Source organism: Denticeps clupeoides, chromosome 16, assembly GCF_900700375.1.
Source record: "Denticeps clupeoides chromosome 16, fDenClu1.1, whole genome shotgun sequence".
Lineage (NCBI taxonomy): Eukaryota > Metazoa > Chordata > Actinopteri > Clupeiformes > Denticipitidae > Denticeps > Denticeps clupeoides.
In genome coordinates, this window is record NC_041722.1 from 11,968,402 (window position 1) to 11,990,558 (window position 22,157).

At 43.1% G+C, this 22,157-nt stretch overlaps 1 protein-coding gene across 1 annotated transcript in view; it reads right to left on the reverse strand.

Moving 5' to 3' along the window:
- Positions 1-1,922: 1,922 nt before the first annotated feature.
- ccdc102a (coiled-coil domain containing 102A) overlaps positions 1,923-22,157 on the reverse strand; it is a 52,951-nt gene continuing 32,716 nt past the window's right edge. Inside the window, exons 7-10 of the mRNA XM_028956619.1 lie at positions 21,520-21,729; positions 10,885-11,055; positions 10,320-10,423; positions 1,923-3,751 (exon numbers count right to left, since the gene is read on the reverse strand). Of these exons, the coding sequence (XP_028812452.1) occupies positions 3,616-3,751; positions 10,320-10,423; positions 10,885-11,055; positions 21,520-21,729 (621 nt within the window). The 3' untranslated portion in view covers positions 1,923-3,615. The remainder of the gene's footprint in view (positions 3,752-10,319; positions 10,424-10,884; positions 11,056-21,519; positions 21,730-22,157) is intronic.

Sequence of the window (22,157 nt, forward strand, 5' to 3'; positions counted from 1 at the left end):
TTAGTCATAATGATGTCAATGATGAGGCTCTCCCCATTTCAGACTCGGCTAATAAAAACATTGTGGGTAACAAATAATTACACACCAGAGTTTACGAGTAGATAGTTACTACTGGTGGTTATTTCTTGCTTTACTTGCACTAGAAAAAAAGCACCAAGCTTAGCGTGAAGCGCTGCCCTTAGCACCGGTTTGAAAATAGTGCCCTTTCTGAATGAAAGACAGTAATAGCTGGAACCTAAACGACCACTCTGTAGTTTTTTTTCCACAGTAAAAATACCACAGTTTTTCCATGGTAATTACAATCTGTGCCTTTCATCTAGAGCATTCTAACCCGAAGCAGCACACTCCCGTACACTTGTGCATCTTCTTGATACATGTGCGACTTTGTGTTTACATGTAGCGTGAGAAAGAACGAGTGTCAGTGTGTGAATTCCGCCTCCGGTAGTCAACATCTGGCACTAACCTGAGGAGGGCAGTTCCAGCTGTGATGACATCACAACAGGACAGGATGGCACACCATGCTGCCTCGCGGTGAAGCACAGCGAACACACTCACGCATCCACACCTACCGGCATCAGTCACAGACAGCAGTTGCAAACACTTACAGACAATCAAAGTATGTACGTCCACACCTAAATGCAGATTAAAGCAAACGTCCATCCGTCCCTCCCTCCAGCATAATTATACTTAGATCAATTTAATCTGCTCTTTTCCTGCCTCAAATCCATTAGCTGTATAATGAGAAAGGCTGAAAGATTACACCACGGACTAAATGAACATAATGAACCGGGTTCTGGGCTACAGACACTGAGAGCAGCACAGGTCTACAGTGTGAGAGAGAGAGAGAGAGAGAGAGAGAGAGAGAGAGTGAGACAGAGAGACATTTATAAAGCAGCAACAACAACCTCACATCCTCAAATATAGAGGAAAAAAGAGAGAAGAAACAAAGAGGAAATACAGTCAAGCACGTAATGGAAAGTTATTGACAAATGTAGTCACAAATATTCATCATCTACTTAACCCCTTAACAGTTCAGGAATCAGGTGATTCCTCAGCACCTCAGGAATCAGATCCCCTTTATTATTCATTAACCACACATTATTAATGCAGTAACAGCACACTGGGACCATCTGAGATGTTCAGGGTTTTAAATCAACACCAACATCCCCTCAGTCATCTATATGATTTTGTCTGTTACAAGAGTTCATTAATCAGCTTCTTCAGCCTTTATCCTACTGTAGGTACCATCCTGTCCCACACATTGTACATGGTAAACAAACTGTTTAACAAATTGTTACTGTGATCATAATGGTTATGAAAACTGGTCTTGTTGAATAGATCATTTGCAGTTTACAAAAATCGCTATAAGAGAGTCCAATAAGAGGTGCCTTTTTACGTAAGCATTAAAATTTGCACACAGCTTTGCTCTGTTGATGCCATATTGTATTTGTAACATCTGTAGACGATAACTCTCTTCAAAATGTGTTGTTTAGTCTTGCATTCAGGGCGCTAAGATGACAAAACACTCATTACAGCTGCTCTCCATGAAAGCCATGGCAGTGGAGATGTATAATTAGGGGTCAATTGTTGAGGCAACCGTTCACTCAGAGATGGGTTTCAGGATGAGTTACCACTGGCCTTTGTCATTAAGGTGCTGAGTTAAGTTAACAAAAAGTTGCTGTGCTCAGTAAAAACAGGCAACTGAGTGCTGTTCTATTCAAGACTGCATACATTTTCACAATATACTCTCCATATCTAATGCACAACAAAAAAAGCAATGAAGAATGAAGACTGAATGAAGATTAAACAGATTTTCTCAACATTATAACAAAACCAGTTAAATTAAAAAAATGGATGATATATTGGCAAAACCGATCTTGTTCTCATTCTATGCAACCTTCACTTTCCTTATTTTCTTACATTATGTCAACTTTGGATCTTTATTAGGCTCAATAAAGTGATTTACACAAATATTTGACCACATATTTGGTAAATGTTTTCAATAAAGGCCAAATGTATTTTTTTTTGTAAATACCAATTTCCTTCATGTGCTGGATATATAACCTGCTCAAGGCTACAGTGCAAAAATCTTTTCATTTAATGTGTTCACAAAGCATGAAGTGCACAATTTTTAAAAACTTTAGGATAATGAGATTTTATTTTTAATAATAAACATCTGTCCCATCCTGGCCTGCCACATTCTATTGCTGTTGTAGATCTTACGATAACGTAGATGTAACATTATGTTCAGTGCAGTTATCAAGGAGATCTAAAAATATAATAAGACCAATTTTATGCCACCCTCAGCATGCATAAACTGCATGTGGGTGTTTGTGTTCCTGGGTAAATTCAAACTCAGCCATATCCAGCCTGACGCTGATATTGGAGACATGTTTGTGAAGTGGGAGAGTTATTTTAGCATAGCCTGCGCTACAGTTCGATATGGCACATTAGCCGTAACTGCAGGTGAAAAGGTGGTCACTCTACATAATTCAGGAGAAAGAGATGGAGAGACAGAGCAACAGCTTGGCCGTTTTTTCTGAAGGAAGTTGCAGTCTTACTGCTTACGGCTTAGGCAGTGGAAGGCCAAAACAAAGGAAGAGAGGTGAACCACATTCAACCATGACTACAGGAAAGAACTGAAAGCACAAGCAAGATGCAGAGATGAAAGAAAAACATGAAAAGTGCAGACAGAGAGAAAGAAAGAGAAACAAAAATTATACACACACAATTTTTAAAAAATTGTTCCTTATCAATTAATATACCATGCAGAAAAAACATACACCCACAGTCAGGATGTCCATATATATATATACATTTAACATTTATAGTGCTAAATAGAAAAAACACTGTAGTATAAACAAATTATGTATAAACCAAGATAAATAATATTCAATACAACCGATAACAAGAACTTGGTCCCCATTCTAGGTGAGTCAGTGTGTGAGAGGGCTGAGAAGGTCTTATTGCTTTAGGAAAAGATTGGTGCAGTCTGAGGATCCTCTGGGGTGAGCAGGACTCCTTTCTTGGTCAGATGTCTTTCTGAGTGGAGTTTTAAACCTGGACACCAGGACCCCAGCAAACTCAGCTTTAAAAGGAGACCAAAGGTCTTCGAGAACATTTACATGGAAGCATCATTACATACTGTAGTACACATACACGTCACAATGTAGTTCTCTCAGACAGGCAGTGGTGTCAAAAACACAAAAAATATCCAGCATTTAAAGGCGTGCGGGCTTGAAGGGACATGATAAAGAGGTGATGAAACAAGAAAAAAAAGAAGGTGAAGGGGAATAAGACTGAAGCTGGATGAAAGCTACAATCAATAAGATGGAAACTTCAGACGGCTGAAGGCATCATGGAAATGGATGAGATGAAGGATAATGGCGGGATGTGCCCTTCTGACACCACCTGGTCCCTCTGTGTTCTACAAGGCCTTGACCAGTGGCCACGAGAACAGATGGGTGCTTTGAGATGGCATGAATGCATGAAAGGCATGGAAGGGGGTCATCCACAGGTCCTGTCTCGAGTCCAGCATTTTCTCGGACCAGTGGATGTGACTGTGCTAATCTGAAATGTAGAACGCTGTCAGTCAGTCAGTCAGCTCCAGGGATCTCAGGGGACCTGGATCTGCAGCTCCTCCTCTTCTTCGTCTGGGTCACTTGGGGGTCCGTCTGGGTTCTCGGAGCCAAACCGCGCTGAAGTTGACCTCATCTTTCCGAAAAGGCCTGGGCTCTGCTGTCGCCGCAGCCTGAAAGAGAGAGAGGTGGCGGATTTTGACATTTTCACTTTTGCTGAGTGTGGTGACTGTAAGTGGGCAAACAAAAGAACATTTCCCATCATTAAGTTGGAAAACAAACCATGAATAATGTATGATCAAATCAATCAAGTCAACTGCAGCTCAGTGCTAAAGGCTCCCTGCTCCCATTGCCATGGTTACCACAAAAAAAGGCCAACAGATTCCAGACCCTCCACCAATGACTTCTGCTTCTTTTATGATTACACTCCGAGACCTCCAACTGCCACAGATTGTTCCACAACTCGTTTAAAAGTGGAATCGATTAAGCTGTGTTCCCCAGATTAAATCTAATGAGTCACTTTCACAAAAAAAAAAATAATCTCAGACATATTAGGGTTTGGGTTGGAGGAATAGATCTCTGTTTGCTGATGATTCATTGGCTCGTCCGCAAGCCACAATCCTACCACTTTGTCTGCTGTCGCCGCAGTAATGACAAAGACAAACAGGCACGAGAGAAAACTCAGCACATTTAATTCCTTAAACCAACAGTTCCACCCTCGTTCTCTCTCTCTCTCTCTCTCTCTCTCTCTTCCCCCACGTCGCTGCAGCTCATGTCTAGAACTGTCACGCCTGATTAGGGCAAAACAGCTTAATCTCTGTGGCAAACGAGTGGCAAAACAATACCTGCAGAATGATATGCCTGCTGGATACATTTGCAAGCTGTCCAGGTAAATGGGGTTCCATTATAGGGGAAAGGAAGGAGGGAGAGAGAAATGGGTGGAGGGAGTGAGAAAGAGACCGGCGGACGGCCGATGACTCACAATGCTGATCAATTATACAGCAGCACTTACGAAGTGAGCCTCCAAAACGGGGGGTTCGCCGACTTGATTCATTCACAAACGGCATGACCGCCACGCAATATACTGTAAATGAACAGGGTCACTTTACACGAGGGTGAGACCTACAGGATGCAGATAAAAAACAAGGTGATATTCACATTATATGTGCAGCTTGATATTCGTGGTAAACACTGATCATCTGATTCTGCAGTTTAATTTGTTCTTGCCACCTCTTATGCCTGAATAGCAAGGCCATGACTAGGCATAGGTTATATTGTGATTGGCACAAAGGCCATATCACAAAATTAGGAATTTATTTTTTATTTAAATACATCTAAATAGTGTTGTTGTTTCACATTGCAAACATTTTGTAATTTAGTGTTTAGATAAAAAAATTCTTGAAAGAAAGTCATCCTATTCACAGGGCAATATGTTCATTTATGAACGGTTATTTGTAAGCTTAGTGAGGAACAGCACATACTGTAAAGCACTGGCATTCCTTAAATTCCCCCCATCCAATGACAATGCAATCACTCCCGTTATTCAATATTAATGTTATTATTGCAGCGGTGATGCTTTTTCAATAAATCCAATACACCGCCGCTTTGCCCCGGCCTCCAGTGGAGAAACAGCACTTTCCTTTACCTGGCTGCTGACAGACGTACACCAACATCTTACTGCGGACTGAGAGGAGTAGCAGGGGCTGGACCGAGCACCACCCGTACAGACACACAGCATCCGGCAATGCGTGCTCCACGCAGAGCCAGTGTGTGTGTGTGTGTGTGTGTGTGTGTGAGAGAGAGAGAGAGAGCGAAAGAGACAGACTGTAGCCAGGGCTAATTACATTTTCATGCTTCGGCAGCTCGCACTGCTCATAGCGACAAGGTATAAATCCCCAGCCGGCCACGGCTCACCCTTCACACTGCACATGGTTTAATGAATGTATTAAGAGAAGCGGGTGCGCCGTGCTCACATCAGCGCTTAGGTGAAGAAGCCATGTAAATAGTTCTAAAGACATCCTGTACAAATCCGCAGCACCTGTACTGAAGGTTAATGAACACTGAGGGTAAAATATAAATTAGAACTCGTTTACGACAGGCCAGTGGCTGCGACAAAACGCCTACATATGGCAGCGAGCCAGCAAGCTGTAAAGGAGTCGAACGAGGGAAGAAGGGATCTGGCTGCATCTGCCCAGGGTGGCACCAGATGAAGCCGAGTGGGTGTCGCTCCCACCTGCGGTGGAACGGGACACTCCGACAGGAAGAGGATCCCGTTAATGGAGCCTAAATTACACATAATAGAGACAAGACCGCGACGGCCCGGTACAGGGCTAAAAGCTTTTAGATTGAGCCCAAACACTTAGCAGGTTGTGCTTACTACTGAGATCATAAATAAGAGAAGACAGGCTGAATGGAGGGTGGGTTTAATAGTATCTAATGTCCCTGCTGTGACAGAAATCAAACCCACGGATCACCACGGCCATCTATAATTTTCACTGTGTATCTGCATGACTGGCAGGCTTTTTGGCATTGGTGGATAATATTCATCCCTGAAGACCTGTGTTGGGGACCAGGTAAGAACGCTTAACAATTTAAAGTTCAAACGTTCCTTACGATGATGAGTTTATCGCTTCTGCAGCATTCAAAATCACCCACATATTTCTCAAATGCCAGTACATAGCCAACTTTTAGATAAACACGAACACACACACACACACACGTGTCAAATACATTAACCAGCGCTGTGGGAATCTGGTAGTCTAAAAAGCTGTCAGCCCCTGCAGCACATCATGGCATTTAGGCTGTTAATTGTCCAGAGGGACAGACTGAGATGGAGTAGAGGAGAGATTAAAAAGAAAGAGAAAAAAAAAAAACCACCGGGGCCATTACTGACCCAGAAACACCTGAGGGAACACCGGGTCATCACTTTCCTCTCAAACAACGCTGCCGCAGCACTTCAGCGATGCTCATCTTACACTCTGGTGTAGAGGTGATAATGTATGGTGGTCAGACAGAATGCTTCGTGCAACAGTACATATATAGAACTGTGCAAATGTTTTAGGCGGTGTGCTTCTCAGCAGTTGGGATACCATTAATCCATAACAATTGTGACTCCAAGCTAGCAAGGAACCATCTCCAGGCTCATTACCGCACCACTCTCCAGGCCTTCGATGAACAAACCGCCAAACTCGGGCTCACATAGGCTGAAGGGTTAAATGCAGAGGACACACTACTGACCAGCTCCCAATTTTGAAGGGAAATAAGCTTGATGTGTTTTTCATCTGCTGAAATTTCCTTGGCCGGCCACTGTGTCTCCAATCCTCCACATTTCGTGTTTCTTTGAGCTTCTTCAAAAGAGCTGGGACGGCACATCTTGAAACCCCAGTCTGCTTTGAAATCTTTATCTGAAAGATTTCACACGTCATTTTCATTCCCCAGTGATTATTAAGGACACAGGTTGGGCCTTGTGTGTAAGAGGAGTGCATACATTGTGTAGGTCCAGGATGTGTAGGAGTGTCTGAGGTGAAGAGATGAGAGTTACAGCCGCAGGCCCGGGCTGAGGTAGCAAGTTTATGATCAGGCGCTGTGGGGGAGGCCATAAAGAGTCCTCCTCACGCCATCATCCACCTCACCACTTAGAGCCGTCAGAGGGGGAACCGGTGAGAGGCCGTGGGAACACAAGTGAGAGAGCGAGATGGAGGGCACGCCGGAGGATCCGCACTTCACTTGGAAGTGTGATATATGCTGAGAGTGAGTGTCGAGGAGTGAGGAAGAAAGAGAAGAGTGAGACTAAAGGTAGAGAAGACTACATAACAAGTATTTTATTGATAATCATTTTCATCTGATGGTGGAATTTTATTAATTGAGTTGTCCTCCATCTGATGGAACAGATCCCCACTGCATCCCCATGATCCCCACTGAGATAGGTGGAGTAAACCGACACCACAGTGTATTTTCCAAAATATATATTCTAAGAGTTAATTTTGAGACTAAAGGTCAGATGAGAATGATCTTTATGTAGAGACTGTATCTGGCTAGGATTAATTTTGCATCCATGGGTTAAAGGTGAGGTGAGATAGGTATTTCAAAATTACTGTATTTACGCATTATGTTTAATGACTGCTAATAACATTAATATTACTAGCATCACCTCAAGAACGTCCTTGTCTAAGCCAATGTTAGACCAATATGCAATGCTTAAAATACACCCCATGATCCATTTCAGATCATTTACACCAACAAATTTAAAACAAGCCATTTACTCTCATGAACAAGCAGAAACTTCAGAACCATCACATTACTGGAGTCTATTGTAACTGTAAGAGGCCCCAAAAGATCTAATGGAGCAAATTGGGTCAGGCTTGATGAGAGGATAAACTAGGGATTGTTAAAGAGCTAAGTGATGCTTTCAAGAAAACAATGGCTGCAGTTAAATAAAGTCTCTACCTCTAATTCCAAGCAATTAATGGAAAGAGCAGCGATAGTAAAGTCTGACAGACAATGCAGACATGGGCAGAGCAAAAACATCAACATGAACACGTTTCACTTCAAACAGAGAAAAGATCCTCTGGACAAAATTCCGCAACTGTTCACTTTCACAAAATATCAAAAAGGATCCTCAGAGCAGCTTGGATGTTTAAATACGGTAAGCCGGGGTGATTTTTTTGGAAGATTTCCCTCTGGTGCAGCGAGAGCGGTCGGAATTCTCACAGATTGGCTGCTAACGAGCACTGGCATTAGGCTCATATATAAAACAGAAGCTTTGTGAGAATTGTGCATTAGTCTCCCCCAGTGGTGCCCGGCTGGTCACTGCTTCATAATGAAAGAGATGGACTGAGAATGGATGAGGGAAGCAGGAATCTCAGATAAATGCTGAATGAGGCGGCCTTGCCAATCTTTCACTTTGGCACATTTAAAGGACTAAAGCACCCACATACCTACCTACTGATGATTCTGATTACTGTAGCTTTAATAGCCCAGCTCGGAACACCTTCCAGATGTGTCAGCACTTGCTCTTCAAGACTTTTAAAAGAGCTGCACACGCTTCAAAGTCAATCTTCCATATGTTTTCCCCCCCAAAAATTGATCACAGCAACCTACTAGAGAAATCAATAGCTATTTTACCAAAGGTGTCAGAATATAGTTTTTTTGGAAACTTTATGGAAACTGATCTGGTAAATTACAGGCACACATGTATTTGCCCTGAAGGACTCTGGTCTGTCAAGCAAAAAATCATCTGACCAAAGAATAATTCCACACAGTCCCTCTATGGAACAAGTTGCACAACCAAGAGAATAGGTCTCAATGAAGACGGCTGAAGACAGAGTGGATGTGCATTCTGCGTTAGGGACACCTTTAGGACTATAATTAAATCAGTATATTCAAAGCCAGAGGCAGCAGTTAATACTAACAGGATTACTTCTCCACCATTTGAACTCCATCAATATACAAGACAGGGATGACCCCTCTCCCTCCCGCTCTCTGCTCTTTTCATCGGACCTTGTGGCATCTCTGTAGGGGAGAATGAAGACTGGGGAGTCTTTTATTGACGACTTGTGACACACCGGGTTTTTATATGCTGATGAAACATTTTTCTACGGTCTATGGAGAGTTGCAGTGTTAGGCAGTTCTTGTAGTTTCATGCTGATGATTATGATATACCTCTAATCTACAATGTGGTCTTTGTTTAATAAAAAAAAAAATTAAAAAAAAGACAAGCAAAATAATGGTTTAAAAATGTACAGCAAGGATGGAGGTAAAATCGATAAAACTGCTGATGTGGCTCCAACCGACCACCACCACCCAACCTAGACTAGCCTCCATTTTCCTTTTACAAGGCACTACAGTCCTATCACCCTTCATCACCATGACAACAGTGGACTAACTCTATGCACCATCCTTCGCCATGGCGACAGCTCCTCCCTTCCTTGGTCCCCTTGACAACCCCAAACCCGAGACACCTCAGCTGGCTTTGACTCCTGCAGCCCGGTGGGATGGGTTCACAACAGAAGGGCTCTGGAGGGATGGCGTCTCACACTCCTGGAATCAAAGGCCTTCTTCTTTCACCTCCTACATGCACACACTGTCTCTGTTGCTTTAGCGTTGTTGTGTTTGTGTCTGTTTTGGAGCAGGTGACTGAGGCGGTGGTCCTGACTGGCTATGTTCGGTTGTAGCGTGATAACCCGATACACACAAGGCTGCACTGGCTCCATGCTACGATAACCTGGCGGCTCGACAGCACGCGCAGGTCAGCAGTCAAACAATGAGCCGTGCCCGCCTCTGTGCCGGCAGCCTCCCTATCAATGGGCTACAAAAGGCGTTTCCATGCCGACACGCCTGTCACTCCTCACTTCGACTGTGGGGTCCCAGAACTCTCGCTCTGTTACTAAGGTAACCCACAGCTCTGCAGCCCCACGATTGGCTGTGGGGGAGGGTACGGTGCAGGACGTAAGCAGAATGATAAGGCAGGGAGAAAGAGACAGAGAGGTGTAGGAAAGAGAGAGGGGTGGAAAAGAGGGGTGTGGGCAGGGGGGGGGGTGGGGGCTGAGGAGAAGAGCTGAGCTGAGCATTCAGGCAGGGGAGAGACAGAGAGGAAAATGAGGGAGAGGCAGCGAAAGAGAGATTACAGCAACCCAGCATTTATAATCACTTATTACAGGACAGAAAACAAGCAGTGCAAATGTCAGAAAGCGCCTTGTTCAGCTTTGATAAGTAACTTGTGTGTGTGTTTGGTCACCGTACCTGGACTGCAGGTGTTCCAGCTGGACCTGGAGATTCTCCGTCTGCTCCACCTGCTCATCAAGAGAGCGCTGAAGCTTTCGAGTTTGATTATGAGCTTCATCCAGCTACAACACACACACACAGATACACACTTTACGATCAATATGATATGAGCTAAAACATCTTACCAATCAATAGAGTAAAATAACACAAACAATACATAATACATACAATGAGCTGATTTTTCATTTATAAAATGTATGATGCTTGCTAATACACATTGGTGTATATGGGGGTATGTCAGCCTCTGTGTTCATTCACAGGAAAGGGTTCAATAACTGAAGTAATATACAAAGACCAGCCACAACATTAAAACATAAAAACCCTTTCTGGCCCAGATGTTGTCATGGGACAAACATATTAGACAGCAAGTCAACAGCCAGTGTGTGTGTTTGACAAAGAGTTTCCAAAATGGCAATTTTTTTAGGTCCAAAAGTGGTCCAAAAAGTGGTCCAAAAAGGACAAGCAGTGAATTGCACAGGTCATGAGAAAAAGTAAGTTTGTGTGTGACTGTGCATGCATTTACCTCATCCTCTGCTTGTCCCAGCTCTTTTTTCAGCTCCTCCACCCGCAGGCGCAGCTTCTTCACTTCAGCCTCATGCTGCTCCACCCTCCGGTTGGCGTGTGCCAGCTCTGCCATCTTATCCTGGTACTGCTTCTTCAGCTTAGAGTGCACATGACGCAGGTCTGCCAGCTCCTGGCAACACACACATTTATACTACTTTATGTATGCTTATTTTTTTTAACCTTAGTTGTTGTCTTGCATGTTAATAGCATTAATAATTTTGAATTGAGATACCACTGTAAGGAACACCGAAACATTCTCAGTGTGAAATAAATAAATAAGTAAAAGTGCCCGTCGGAAAGATGAGAACAGGAGGCTGTGACTCATGTGAACATAAACCACAGCCTCTCTCCTTAACATCTTGCATAGCCCTGGATAAACAGCCCATTAGGAAGACCCTGGGTCATCGGCAAGATACTGAGCATTATTACCTTCTGGGGGGTCTGAAGGTCACAGGTGTGAGCAGTGTACAGGGGGAAAAAAGCCGATAAAGTCTGTCTTTTATCAAAAACACAACTTGAGGTGGTTTTGGAGAATAAGGTGCGCACAAGCGGTAACGCAGTGGTGTGTCATCTCCACCACAGAGGGAGGAAATTAAAGTGAGGTGAAAAAAAGGAAACAATATGAAGATGCGCCAAGGTCAAACCAAATCCCCAGGCAGGAAAACAAAGAGCAGTATGTTTAAATCAGCCTCGGAGGATTCAGGTGCTTTTGTGCTGATCCACTTACGTTGGTCCTTCTTTCCCGGTCTGAACACCCAGCTCTTTTTAAATTGTTTGCATCAAAAGATTCTCAGAATTGCTAAGGCTACACAGGGTTTAGCACGTTAATTTTAAACTTATGTGATCAATCATAGTGGAGAGCTTTACAGTCTGCCTCCCAAATCCAATCTGAGATCAACTTTTCCAATTATCTTTCAGCTCTTAATCACTGACCATGTCACACCAAGTCTGTGAACATGACCTTACGTCCTATCAACTCCAGACCTGTGCATGACATTGTTCTGAACTAATCTCTTCCCAGTACCATACTAATCAAGATTATTCTTTGTTTCTATTAGGAAAACATAGATTTTGGATATAAGCACTGTGATAAAAAAACCAGCAACATCCAAACAAAACACAAAAGCTGAAACGATGCAAGAGAGTGGGCGGAGTTTTACAGCCAAGTTGATGAACTGCTTGGAGCTGGCGCTCCATCTTAAGTACTCCCTTCCATGAATTATTGATGTGCCGGCACAAGCAAAAGTCTGTCTGGTCCTTCAGAGCAATCCTGTGGCCAACTATTATTCAAAGCTTCCATGAAGATCTTCAACCTCTCAACCCACATGCCATGAAACCTCGGCCCCTTTTATCAGCGCATAATAATACACTGTCATAAATCAAACATATGACGCCATGCTGTTGGTGACTGTAAATCGCAATGATGGTGATTTTGTAAAATGGGATGGGTCTGTCACAACAGTGGTTGGATGCAGGAGAAGGAACCACAGACAAATGTGAGATGCTGTCACAACAAAGAGGGAGGAGTTGGGGGTCAACGGGAACAGTAAAAGTGGGGGGAGGGGAGAGAAGAAATAATGCAGAGCATGTTAATAATGCAAGAGTATAATCAAGTGGAGAGATTGTGTGAAATCTGGAGTAGCCAAACATCCCACATACACAGCTCACTTTGAGGGAGATGTTGGTAAACTCTTGGTTTCTAGGTCATATGAATCGAGGACATTATTTGATTCTGCTGTAACAATCAATGAGAAGAAGAGAGCAGTTCTCTGCCCTACTTCACATACAACGTACGTTAGCCAGCATTTTGTGTGTGTGTGTGTGTGTGTGTGTGTACACAGATGTAACTTCTGAATCAGCTCCTTAAAGATCCCCAATTATGAAATTTTTGCTTTTATGTAGGTCTTAGTTGTCCACTAATTTAATTTATCTGAATTCTCTTTCCGAAATTGAACCATGGTGCAGAATCACGTGCATTTTTAGCCAATCACACAGTGAGATTTCCCCAGGATGCACTGTTTTGGTGTGTCACTTTAAATGATAATGAGGAGTAGTGTGGCAGGGCAAGGAGGAGAGCTGTCTATAGAAGTGAGCAGGCATTCGGAGAAATGACTTCATCAACACAATTCACCAACAACAATGTTTGGCACAACCAGGAAGTTGTGTCGGCGCAGCAGCAATGCTTTGTAGGTTTTCAAGCAGTGACGGGTGTAACTGGGCGGACAAAGCATGACAAAGGGGAAGTATCCTTTCCCCTTACATAACGGGAGAAAATTCAGATCTGACCATCGGAGCTGCCACTCTCTGAAAAGCGAAGCAGAATGACCAAAGCACTCTTTTCACCTATCGCCATTTCTAGCTACTGCAGGACCACAGACAGGCTACGGGAGCTACTATTAATGTTAAAAAATCTCACAAAGTGACATTTTCATGGTAGGGGACCTTTAAGGACATCATTTAGAAATCTAGGGATGGATACGTCCCTATAAAACATATGATGTAAATTATTGCATCTGTAATCAAAACTAAAACAGCAGGTGGTACAGACCTAATATGATGAGTATTTAATAGTAATAATGAATGCAATAATAATAATAATTAGTACTGTGCAGTAAAAAAGTTCTAAATGTCTACAAATTAAACATGCCTTCAATCTGTCAGTAATCCACTGGTCACTGCACGCTATGAAGTGCAGTGCACGAATGGAGATGACCAGGGGTGGTCCTAACCTATTTAGATCCCTGTGGGAGGACAAAAAAAGTCCAAAGTCAAAAGTCATTTTGATTTTAAAAATCACAAAATAAAATCTTGGAATCCTGGAGGGACTAAAATTTCATATAATCACTCACATCATACAAAGTCCTGGTATTTCACTGGCCTTATGGGTGTCCACTTTCAGCGGAATTGCCCAGATAATGTTATGATAATGGCTGGTATACGGTTATGCTATATGTTGATGTTATAATGATCACTAACACTAGAATAATTTATATTTAGAATTTTGGTGCACATTCTGCAAATAAATATTTCAAAAGAAATGTTGATTAAATGGTTGAATGAAAGGTTATCTAATGATAACAATATTTTGTAGCCCATCTCTAGTTAAAGAACACTATATTATTTCAAGGGTGACTAAGAACAGGGGAAAGGAACAAAGGGAGCATGCTGGAGCATTAATAGTACAGCAGAGTACAGACCAGAGAGGGAAAAATTGCAGTGAATGAAGTCATCTAAATGAAGCGCAATCACACTGCATCTGAAAAACCGAGGGAGGAACTCATTCCGACACGTGAGAATGTAACACGGCTCTTTACTTTGGGTTTAAAATTTCATCCCAAGGTAATTCAGGGCTGAGTGTCATCTGCGCGAGTGTGTGTGATAAAGGCGTTGAGAGGGATGTGAGAGCTGCACAAGAGCTCCTGCATGAATAAAACAGCAAGACTGATGAATGATCCATGATGGGACCCAAAATCACTCCAGCATTCAGAACAGAAGGTGAGAAGTGGTCATTTGGCACAGAGAATGACTGACTGAAAATATATATATATAATGGAAATAAATATGTAAGTAAGTAAATATATAATAGATATTTAACTATATCTATGTAACCAGGCTTTTCGCTGCCTTACCCTAACCCTAAACTTGACTCTTGCACTCACAAATCATGCACTCACTGTTTCTGTTTCTCTCTCTCTCTCTCTCTCTCTCTCTCTCTCTCTCTCTCTCTCTAAAGCACACACACAAACATACGCAAAAATCTAGAGTTAGTACTGATAATGAAACGTTACATCCAACTTTGTAGGCTGTCAAATGAAATAAGCAAACGAGGTCTGACTGGCCTCTCATTACTGTCTGGGTCTAGTTAAGTTACATAAATGTTATGTGTTCTCATATGGAACGGGGCAGATTTGGGGTAAATATATTCAATTTATATTCAAATTGTTTCAGCATTTGTTTGCATAATTACCCTGCAGAAAGACAACAAATTATTCCCATACATTAATTACATTCATTCATTAGCCACTTATTTTTGTATATATGAATGCACACTCCCTATCTACCTATGTGCATGCACACACACAAACACACACACACACACACACACAAAGTGTAAATAAATAAAGAGTAGGTGGGTTTGGCAAGAGTCATGCACGGTTGACCGTTAAATGTTTCTCCTTGACTGGCTTTCAAAATTCTGCTTCATTATGCACACTGCACAGACTGAGTGACACACACACACACACACACACACACACATGCACACACACACAGAGGGAGAGTTTCTCAAACAATGAATTCCACTATCACACACTCACTATGCAGTATATACACGCATGTGCAGACACACTTATGGACCACTTGCGAATGGCAGCAGTGGGTAAATAATGATGGAGGACAGTTGGTGAGGATTACAGAAAGTCCATCACAGCAGTGGGCTGAGGGAGGAGTCAGGGCGTTTGGGGATAAGGACCCAGGAAGATGATGGAAGATTCAGAGATATGGAGCCCAGTCCGAGCTCCACAAAACCCCACTCACAATGAACACAGGCACCAGTCTGCATATATATGGCCTCAAAATGCATGTGTAATAAGAGCATGCAATGTCTTTTTAATCAATAGTTAATTATATGTTATTAATGTCAAGGTTTTCATAGAAACCATTAATTTCATGAGCTTAAATGGGCATTTAATAGCAGAATGTCTGACTCTTGCAGCATTTTTGGGGACAACATTTACCAAGTGTGCCTTTATGTTCCATGCTGTAGGTCTCAATCTAAAAGAGCACTTTTGGGATGACATGAACCAGGAGGTTCACTGCATAAAGTGTGGTTCACTTAAAATATTCAAATATATGCCAGGACCCTGTTTGTGGACTTCAGCTTTACTTCAGCATAATTCAGCATTTAACACCATTGTGCCTAATAGCATCTCCTCCAAACACTCCCAGCTCTTCCTCACAGAGTGGAAGCAGCAAACAAGGCTGGAGGAGACCACTTCTGCAACATGGCCCCTCAGTATTGGTGCCCCTCAAGGATGTGTCCTCTCCCCACTGTTTGTATTAATGAATATAAAATTCCTTGTATGTGTTCACTCACATACTTTTCAGATTCATAAAATATGCTTGGGCTAACTTTTGATTCAAAATCAATTCTTGATTCGACTCATAAATCTATCAAATAGTACATCACTACATGCACCTTCATCAAACTAGTGCTTGCTTCAGTACATGCTGCATTCTTTGGAAAAAAATATATAATTTTGAATTCAACTGCATCATAACCATCTATAACCCTTCTATGGAACAAAGAAAACATGAAATATGAAAACATTAATAATTAATCATTTAATCTACAGAATGAGGAGAGGGTTTCCCTCACAGCTTATGTTCTGGTAGCACCCCAACTTCAACCTCACAGAATTTCCCAGATCTGTCTCATCCAGCTGCAGGATGAGTTTTCAGCCCACAGAGTCACACTTGTCTACTGTCCAACCATCTCTTTACTGCTCTATATTCCTGTCATATCCTCATCTCAAACCATTCTCCTCCCTCTCTTTCTCTCTGGTTCATTTTCTTTTTGTGGGTAATAGCCTTCTCAGTCTCATCTCTCTCTCTCTCTCTCTCTCTCTCTCTCTCTATTCCTCCATATCCCCCTGCAGCCCATCTCTATCACTATGATTAACACCATCACACCATCTCTTCTCCCCTTTTCTCTCCCTCATCATTTCTGTGCCACATCTCATATCCTTCTTATCTCTCTCTCTCGATCCCCAGAAATCATTCCCGCGATCCAGTAACCTTCAGTTCACCTCACCTCTCCTGTCCTCCAGCACCTCCCACTTCTGGTCCAGTCTTACAGATCTGCTTTACTTGAAATCTCTTCAACTTTATTTTTCCCATTTTTCACCTCTGCCACATATTCACATGTTCTTGAGACACTTGTGCACAGGCACATATTAAAAAGTGTAAAGAAGTATTATGGTGAAAGCAGTGATAACACACACAGCATAAATCTGTCCCGGCCAGTTGTAATGTATGAGGTGTGTGTGTGTGTGTGTGTGTGTGTGTGTGTAGCGTATATGCTCTCTGCAACTCTCTGTGTGACCTTACACCATGCAATCACTCACAATATTTCATCCTCTACACCACTTTATGCTCACCTAGGCCCTATCACTCACCTAATACTCAATGCAGCTCTCAGCGCACGCAAACACACACACGCTACACACACAAAAGTGTGTTCATGTCGGTGACTTCAGATCAGCTCTAATGGCAAGGTGTCACTCCTGACTAACTGGGGAATTAGCACACAGGCTCATAAATAAGCCATTTCAGGGAGTGCTAATGGAATCATTTGCAGCGCCCCCGCCTGCTGCCAACAGGGCCCTGCAGACTGACCTGAGATCAGCAGAGATCCAGTCTGAGTGAGTGAGTGATGAGCTGACGGCAGGCCTGCCACCCAAGACCAAACCAAGGTCACCCGCTAAATGATATTAAAATGTGTTCGAGTCACACACACACACACACACACACACACACACACACACAGAGGTAAAGCAGATATCTGACTGCTGCCTTGGCTGAGAGAATTAAAAATGATGGTTCATATTCATATTGCAAACAGCACTGCATATGTGTGCTGAAGTAAGCACTAGGCGTGCAAACACTTGCACACACAGACCTTAGAAAGAGGCCATAATTGGTTTTGCATTTTTCATAGCAAACATTATAAATATATTATAAATGTGCATGGAAATAAAGGGCAAGGAAAGAGAGGGAAACAAGAGAAGACCCCAATATGAGAAAAGGAGTATCCTTGGGGGGAAAACAGCAGGCAGTAAATGAGAAAGTCCTGGAAGAGCCGCCCTGCATTTGAGAGGCAAGACAATCCATTTACACTGGGCCTCTGCCCAGACGCTCCAGCAGCATGCTGAGAGAGTACAGAAACACACACCCCCACACACAGCATGCCACACACACACAGAAACACATGCAGAAACGCACTTGGTATAGACAGAGGGCATCTCTCACACCATCTCTCACCACACACTACATCACACACCATGCCAAATATATACACACAAAGAGCACAATGCAAACACACACACACACACACACACCGCAGGGGACGGCACCACCTGAACAACTGGTGGCAGGCTGCTGCTTCTCTTGTCAAAAGCCTCCAGCAGTCAGGCCCCACAGATGAGACCCGCATTTAAACCCATAAATCTTTGTGATTGGTGACCACACCCTCTCGCCTCATTGAACAAATGTGCATGGATGTGTGTGCAAAGGCTGTGCATGTGTGTGTGTGTGTGTGTGTGTGTGTGTAAGGGTACAGTGTGAGTTGGCAGAGGGGCAGATGAATGTTGTTAGGGTCAGACGTTCAGGACCCAGTTGGACAGTAAAGTCACGGGCAGGGATGGTGAAAGAAAGCAAGAAACGAAGGCCGACCTTCACAGACCGGCTTCTCCTTTAATGCAGAGGTGAAAAAAAAACTCAGCCTGCAGTTCAAAGGGACTGAGACCTTCTGATGAAGAGATCTGCACTGAAACCCCATAGCACTCCAGCACTCCAACCGCGGACAAAAACACACCCATCACTCTACAAGGCCCGAATGAACCCTCTCTCAAACACAGGCAGGGGAAGGCCGACTCTGTCAAGCGATTCGATCGCCTGCTGTGGAAAGTTAGCAGGCGAGTGGTGCGGCGTGAATGCGGATGCTGGGAGAACAAGTTTCTCCACATCCCAGACGAGATTGTGTGCTGCACAAGTCTCTGCTCTCTGTAGGTCTGTAGCCGCAGGCTAGATGAGTGCCAGATACTGAGAGCCAGGTAAATGCCTGCCACAACGGTAAGAGCTTGGTTTCTGGAACAAAAACACCACCATCAGACCATCTGGGCTACAGGATCACGTGAGGAATCTCAGATTTATATCCACAGCCTTCATCTTAATGTCTCTTTGCTTCTAATACATGCCTAGTTTAGGTGATGGATCAAGTTGCAACATGATTTAGAAGCTTTAACACATCAGAGTTCAGAGTTTCTTGGACAGTGGTGATACATTTAGAGCATTTAATTACAATTCATTTTCTGTCCATTTCAAAGTACAAAGAGACAATTCAGGTACAAATGCTGGAAAATAAATGTGTATAGGTAGGAGCCACGTACGATCATCAAATGAGTATTTTAGATAAGACAAGAAGAGAAATTCTCTCTCACACACAGACACACCCAGACCCAGTGTGACTCCCAATCTTCTGCTTGTGCTGGCTAACTGTAGGGTGACAGAGAACATCAATCTCTGTGCTGGCTGCAGGAGAGAAAACAGGAGAAAAGCAACCAAAAGAGAGGAGGGAGTGCCAGTGGGGTTGGGATATGATTTTGGTATCAATCACATTTTACACTGTCTGTGTGTGTGTGTGTGTGTGTGTGTGTGCGTGCGTGCGTGCACGGGTATCTTCATTGCTTGCTGTGTTCCTGAGCTTCTGTCCACATCGATCCGCTCGCCTCAACAGCGCCCAGAGAGTGCCATCAATCTCCCTGTGTTTCTCTGGATATCAGTAACACTCTCAGTCAGAATCTCACCCCACACACACACACACATACACACACACACACACACACACACACACACACACACAGAAGACAAATGCAGACACCGGTGGTCATATTTTCTGTCCTCTCCTTTCAACACTACTTACTCCTCGGACCTTTTTCTCCCTCATTTTTTCTCACTTACTCTTATATGTGTCTGGACTCTCTCTCTCTCTCTCTCATCCCCCTTTACTCTTTCCTTTTCTCTCTGAGACAAGTGAGTGATTTGCAGAACTGTGGTCGGGAGAGATTCAGGCCTACTCCATAAATCTCCGCCTGCTGTAATAGCGCTCGTAAAGATCTGGCATTAAGTGTTTTTATTCCCCCTACACACCCTAACATATGATAGTATGCACTGGCATATAGAAACGCACACTCATACACTGACACCTGTCCTCTACAGAGGTTATGGAGAAAAAGAAAGCAAGAAAGGGAGACACCTGACAGGAAACATCAATGACAAAGTAATTGTGTATATATACAGTACAGGCCAAAAGTTTGGACACACCTTCTCTTTCAATGTGTTTTCTTTATTTTCATGACCATTTACATTGGTAGATCCTCACTGAAGGCATCAAAACTATGAATGAACACATGTGGAGTTATGTACACCACACAAATGTGGAGACCTGGCCTCCACAGTCACCGGACCTGAACCCAATCGAGATGGTTTGGGAACTCCTTCAAGACTGTTGGAAAAGCATTTCAGGTGACGACCTCTTGAAGCTCATCGAGAGAATGCGAAGAGTGTGCAAAGCAGTAATCAGAGCAAAGGGCGGCTATTTTGAAGAAACTAGAATATAAAACATGTTTTCAGTTATTATTTCACCTTTTTTGGTAAGTGCACATGTTCATAGTTTTGATACCTTCAGTGAGAATCTATGGTCATGAAATAAAGAAAACACATTGAATGAGAAGGTGTGAAAGTTCTGGCCTGTACTGTAAGTGCTCTCTAATCCTGCTGCGTCTAACATTATTAAGCACAAACTACGGGTACAAAGAATTTACAGCAAGTTACTCTGCTCACAGGCTCTGGATGACTGACAGCTGTTCAGTGCAGCGAGGGGGGCTTTATTATTGCATTAGTCCCTAACGCAGCTTATAACTGTTGTATTAGCATAAACACAACACAGAGGGATGCCCCAGTAAAAATATATATGAAAGCTGGCATAAATTATGCAGCTAATAAACACAGCAGTGGCCTGGAGAGATATAGCAGTGTTTGTGCTGCACAAAGCGAGTCGCAAGGACACACGGCCTCACTCCTAAACTAACAGAGGGCTGATAACACATGTGTGTTTATATGCCCTTTGCATTAACCCAGACTTTAAAACTCTGTGAGCAAGTCCTAAAATTGGAATGTAATATTTTTATGCTTTCATTTGCTCCTCCAATCGTCACTGCTCTCTCCCACCAAATAATTTTTTCATGCTTTTTATATATTAGCATGCAAAATGGTATTTAAAACTAAAGGGTTGCACTTGCTGCCTCTGAGAAGGACCATTAGGAATTAGGTTGGGACCTCAATCAGAAAGTGAAGTGATTGTCATTGTGAAACAAAATGTGTCCTCTGCTTTTAACCATCACCCTTGGTGAGCAGTGGGCAGCCATGAAGGGGAGCAGTGTGTGGGGACCTGTGCTTTGCTCAGTTTCTCCTCAGTGGCACCTTGGTGTCCATTTCCTTACCCAATAGGTCACCACTGCCCCTGTGTACAGTCTTGCATACAGTGTGTACTGTCTTCCTATGTACACAATTACATCAGACTTACACTAATAGTGACATGACTCTCCATTCATAGGTCTACATTCTTCTTCTAAGCCTTGTCCTCCGGAGAACCCTCTTTCCCCTTTATTAAAGATCCAATGCAGCTGTTTAGCAATACTGTATACTTTCAATAAAATTGCAAGCTGAGATTCAAGACAACAACAGGCCAAGTGATCTACATGTGGCACATATGCAGAGTTGGGAAGTCTTAATGGCTGAAGGGATGCCATCTTACCTTATTCTTCTCAAACAGCTCGCACTGGATGCTCTTGAGGTCCGTGTCCAGGGCACTGGCAGCCTGTTTGCGTTTCCGTGCCAACTGCTCCTCCAGGTCTTCCATCTGCGCGCGCAGCTTCTTGTTGTCTCTCTCTAGCGCCAGCTTCTCCGTCTCCAGACGCTCCCGTCGACCCCACTCCGCTGCATTCTCCACCTGCAGACGCTCCATCTGGAGCACATCGAGAGGCAATGATGGAGGGAGGGACAGAGAGAGCAGGTGGTGGTTAGGGTACAGACACACAAAAAATCAACACAGAGAGCATGATTTGTAAAGCATTACATAACAAGATTCATTAATGAAATAATTCCACATATAAATAAAATATTTAATTATAAGTCTGGTCTGGACTTTTACAATTTAGTACATTTCAACTGTACAATTAGTACAATTTCAAAATGAAAGGTCAGTTTTGTTTAGACTCATGTATGAGTTCAGTGAGTTTGCATGATTTTATAATAAATGAATGAATGTCAGGGAAAGTGCATTCAAGGACAAGCTGGTGCAGACCTGCCGCATTTGGGGGAAAAAATGTCTTTGGGGGGTAAAATCCTCTAAGACCCTTAACAAGTGCGGGAACATTCCACCCAGGTTTCATC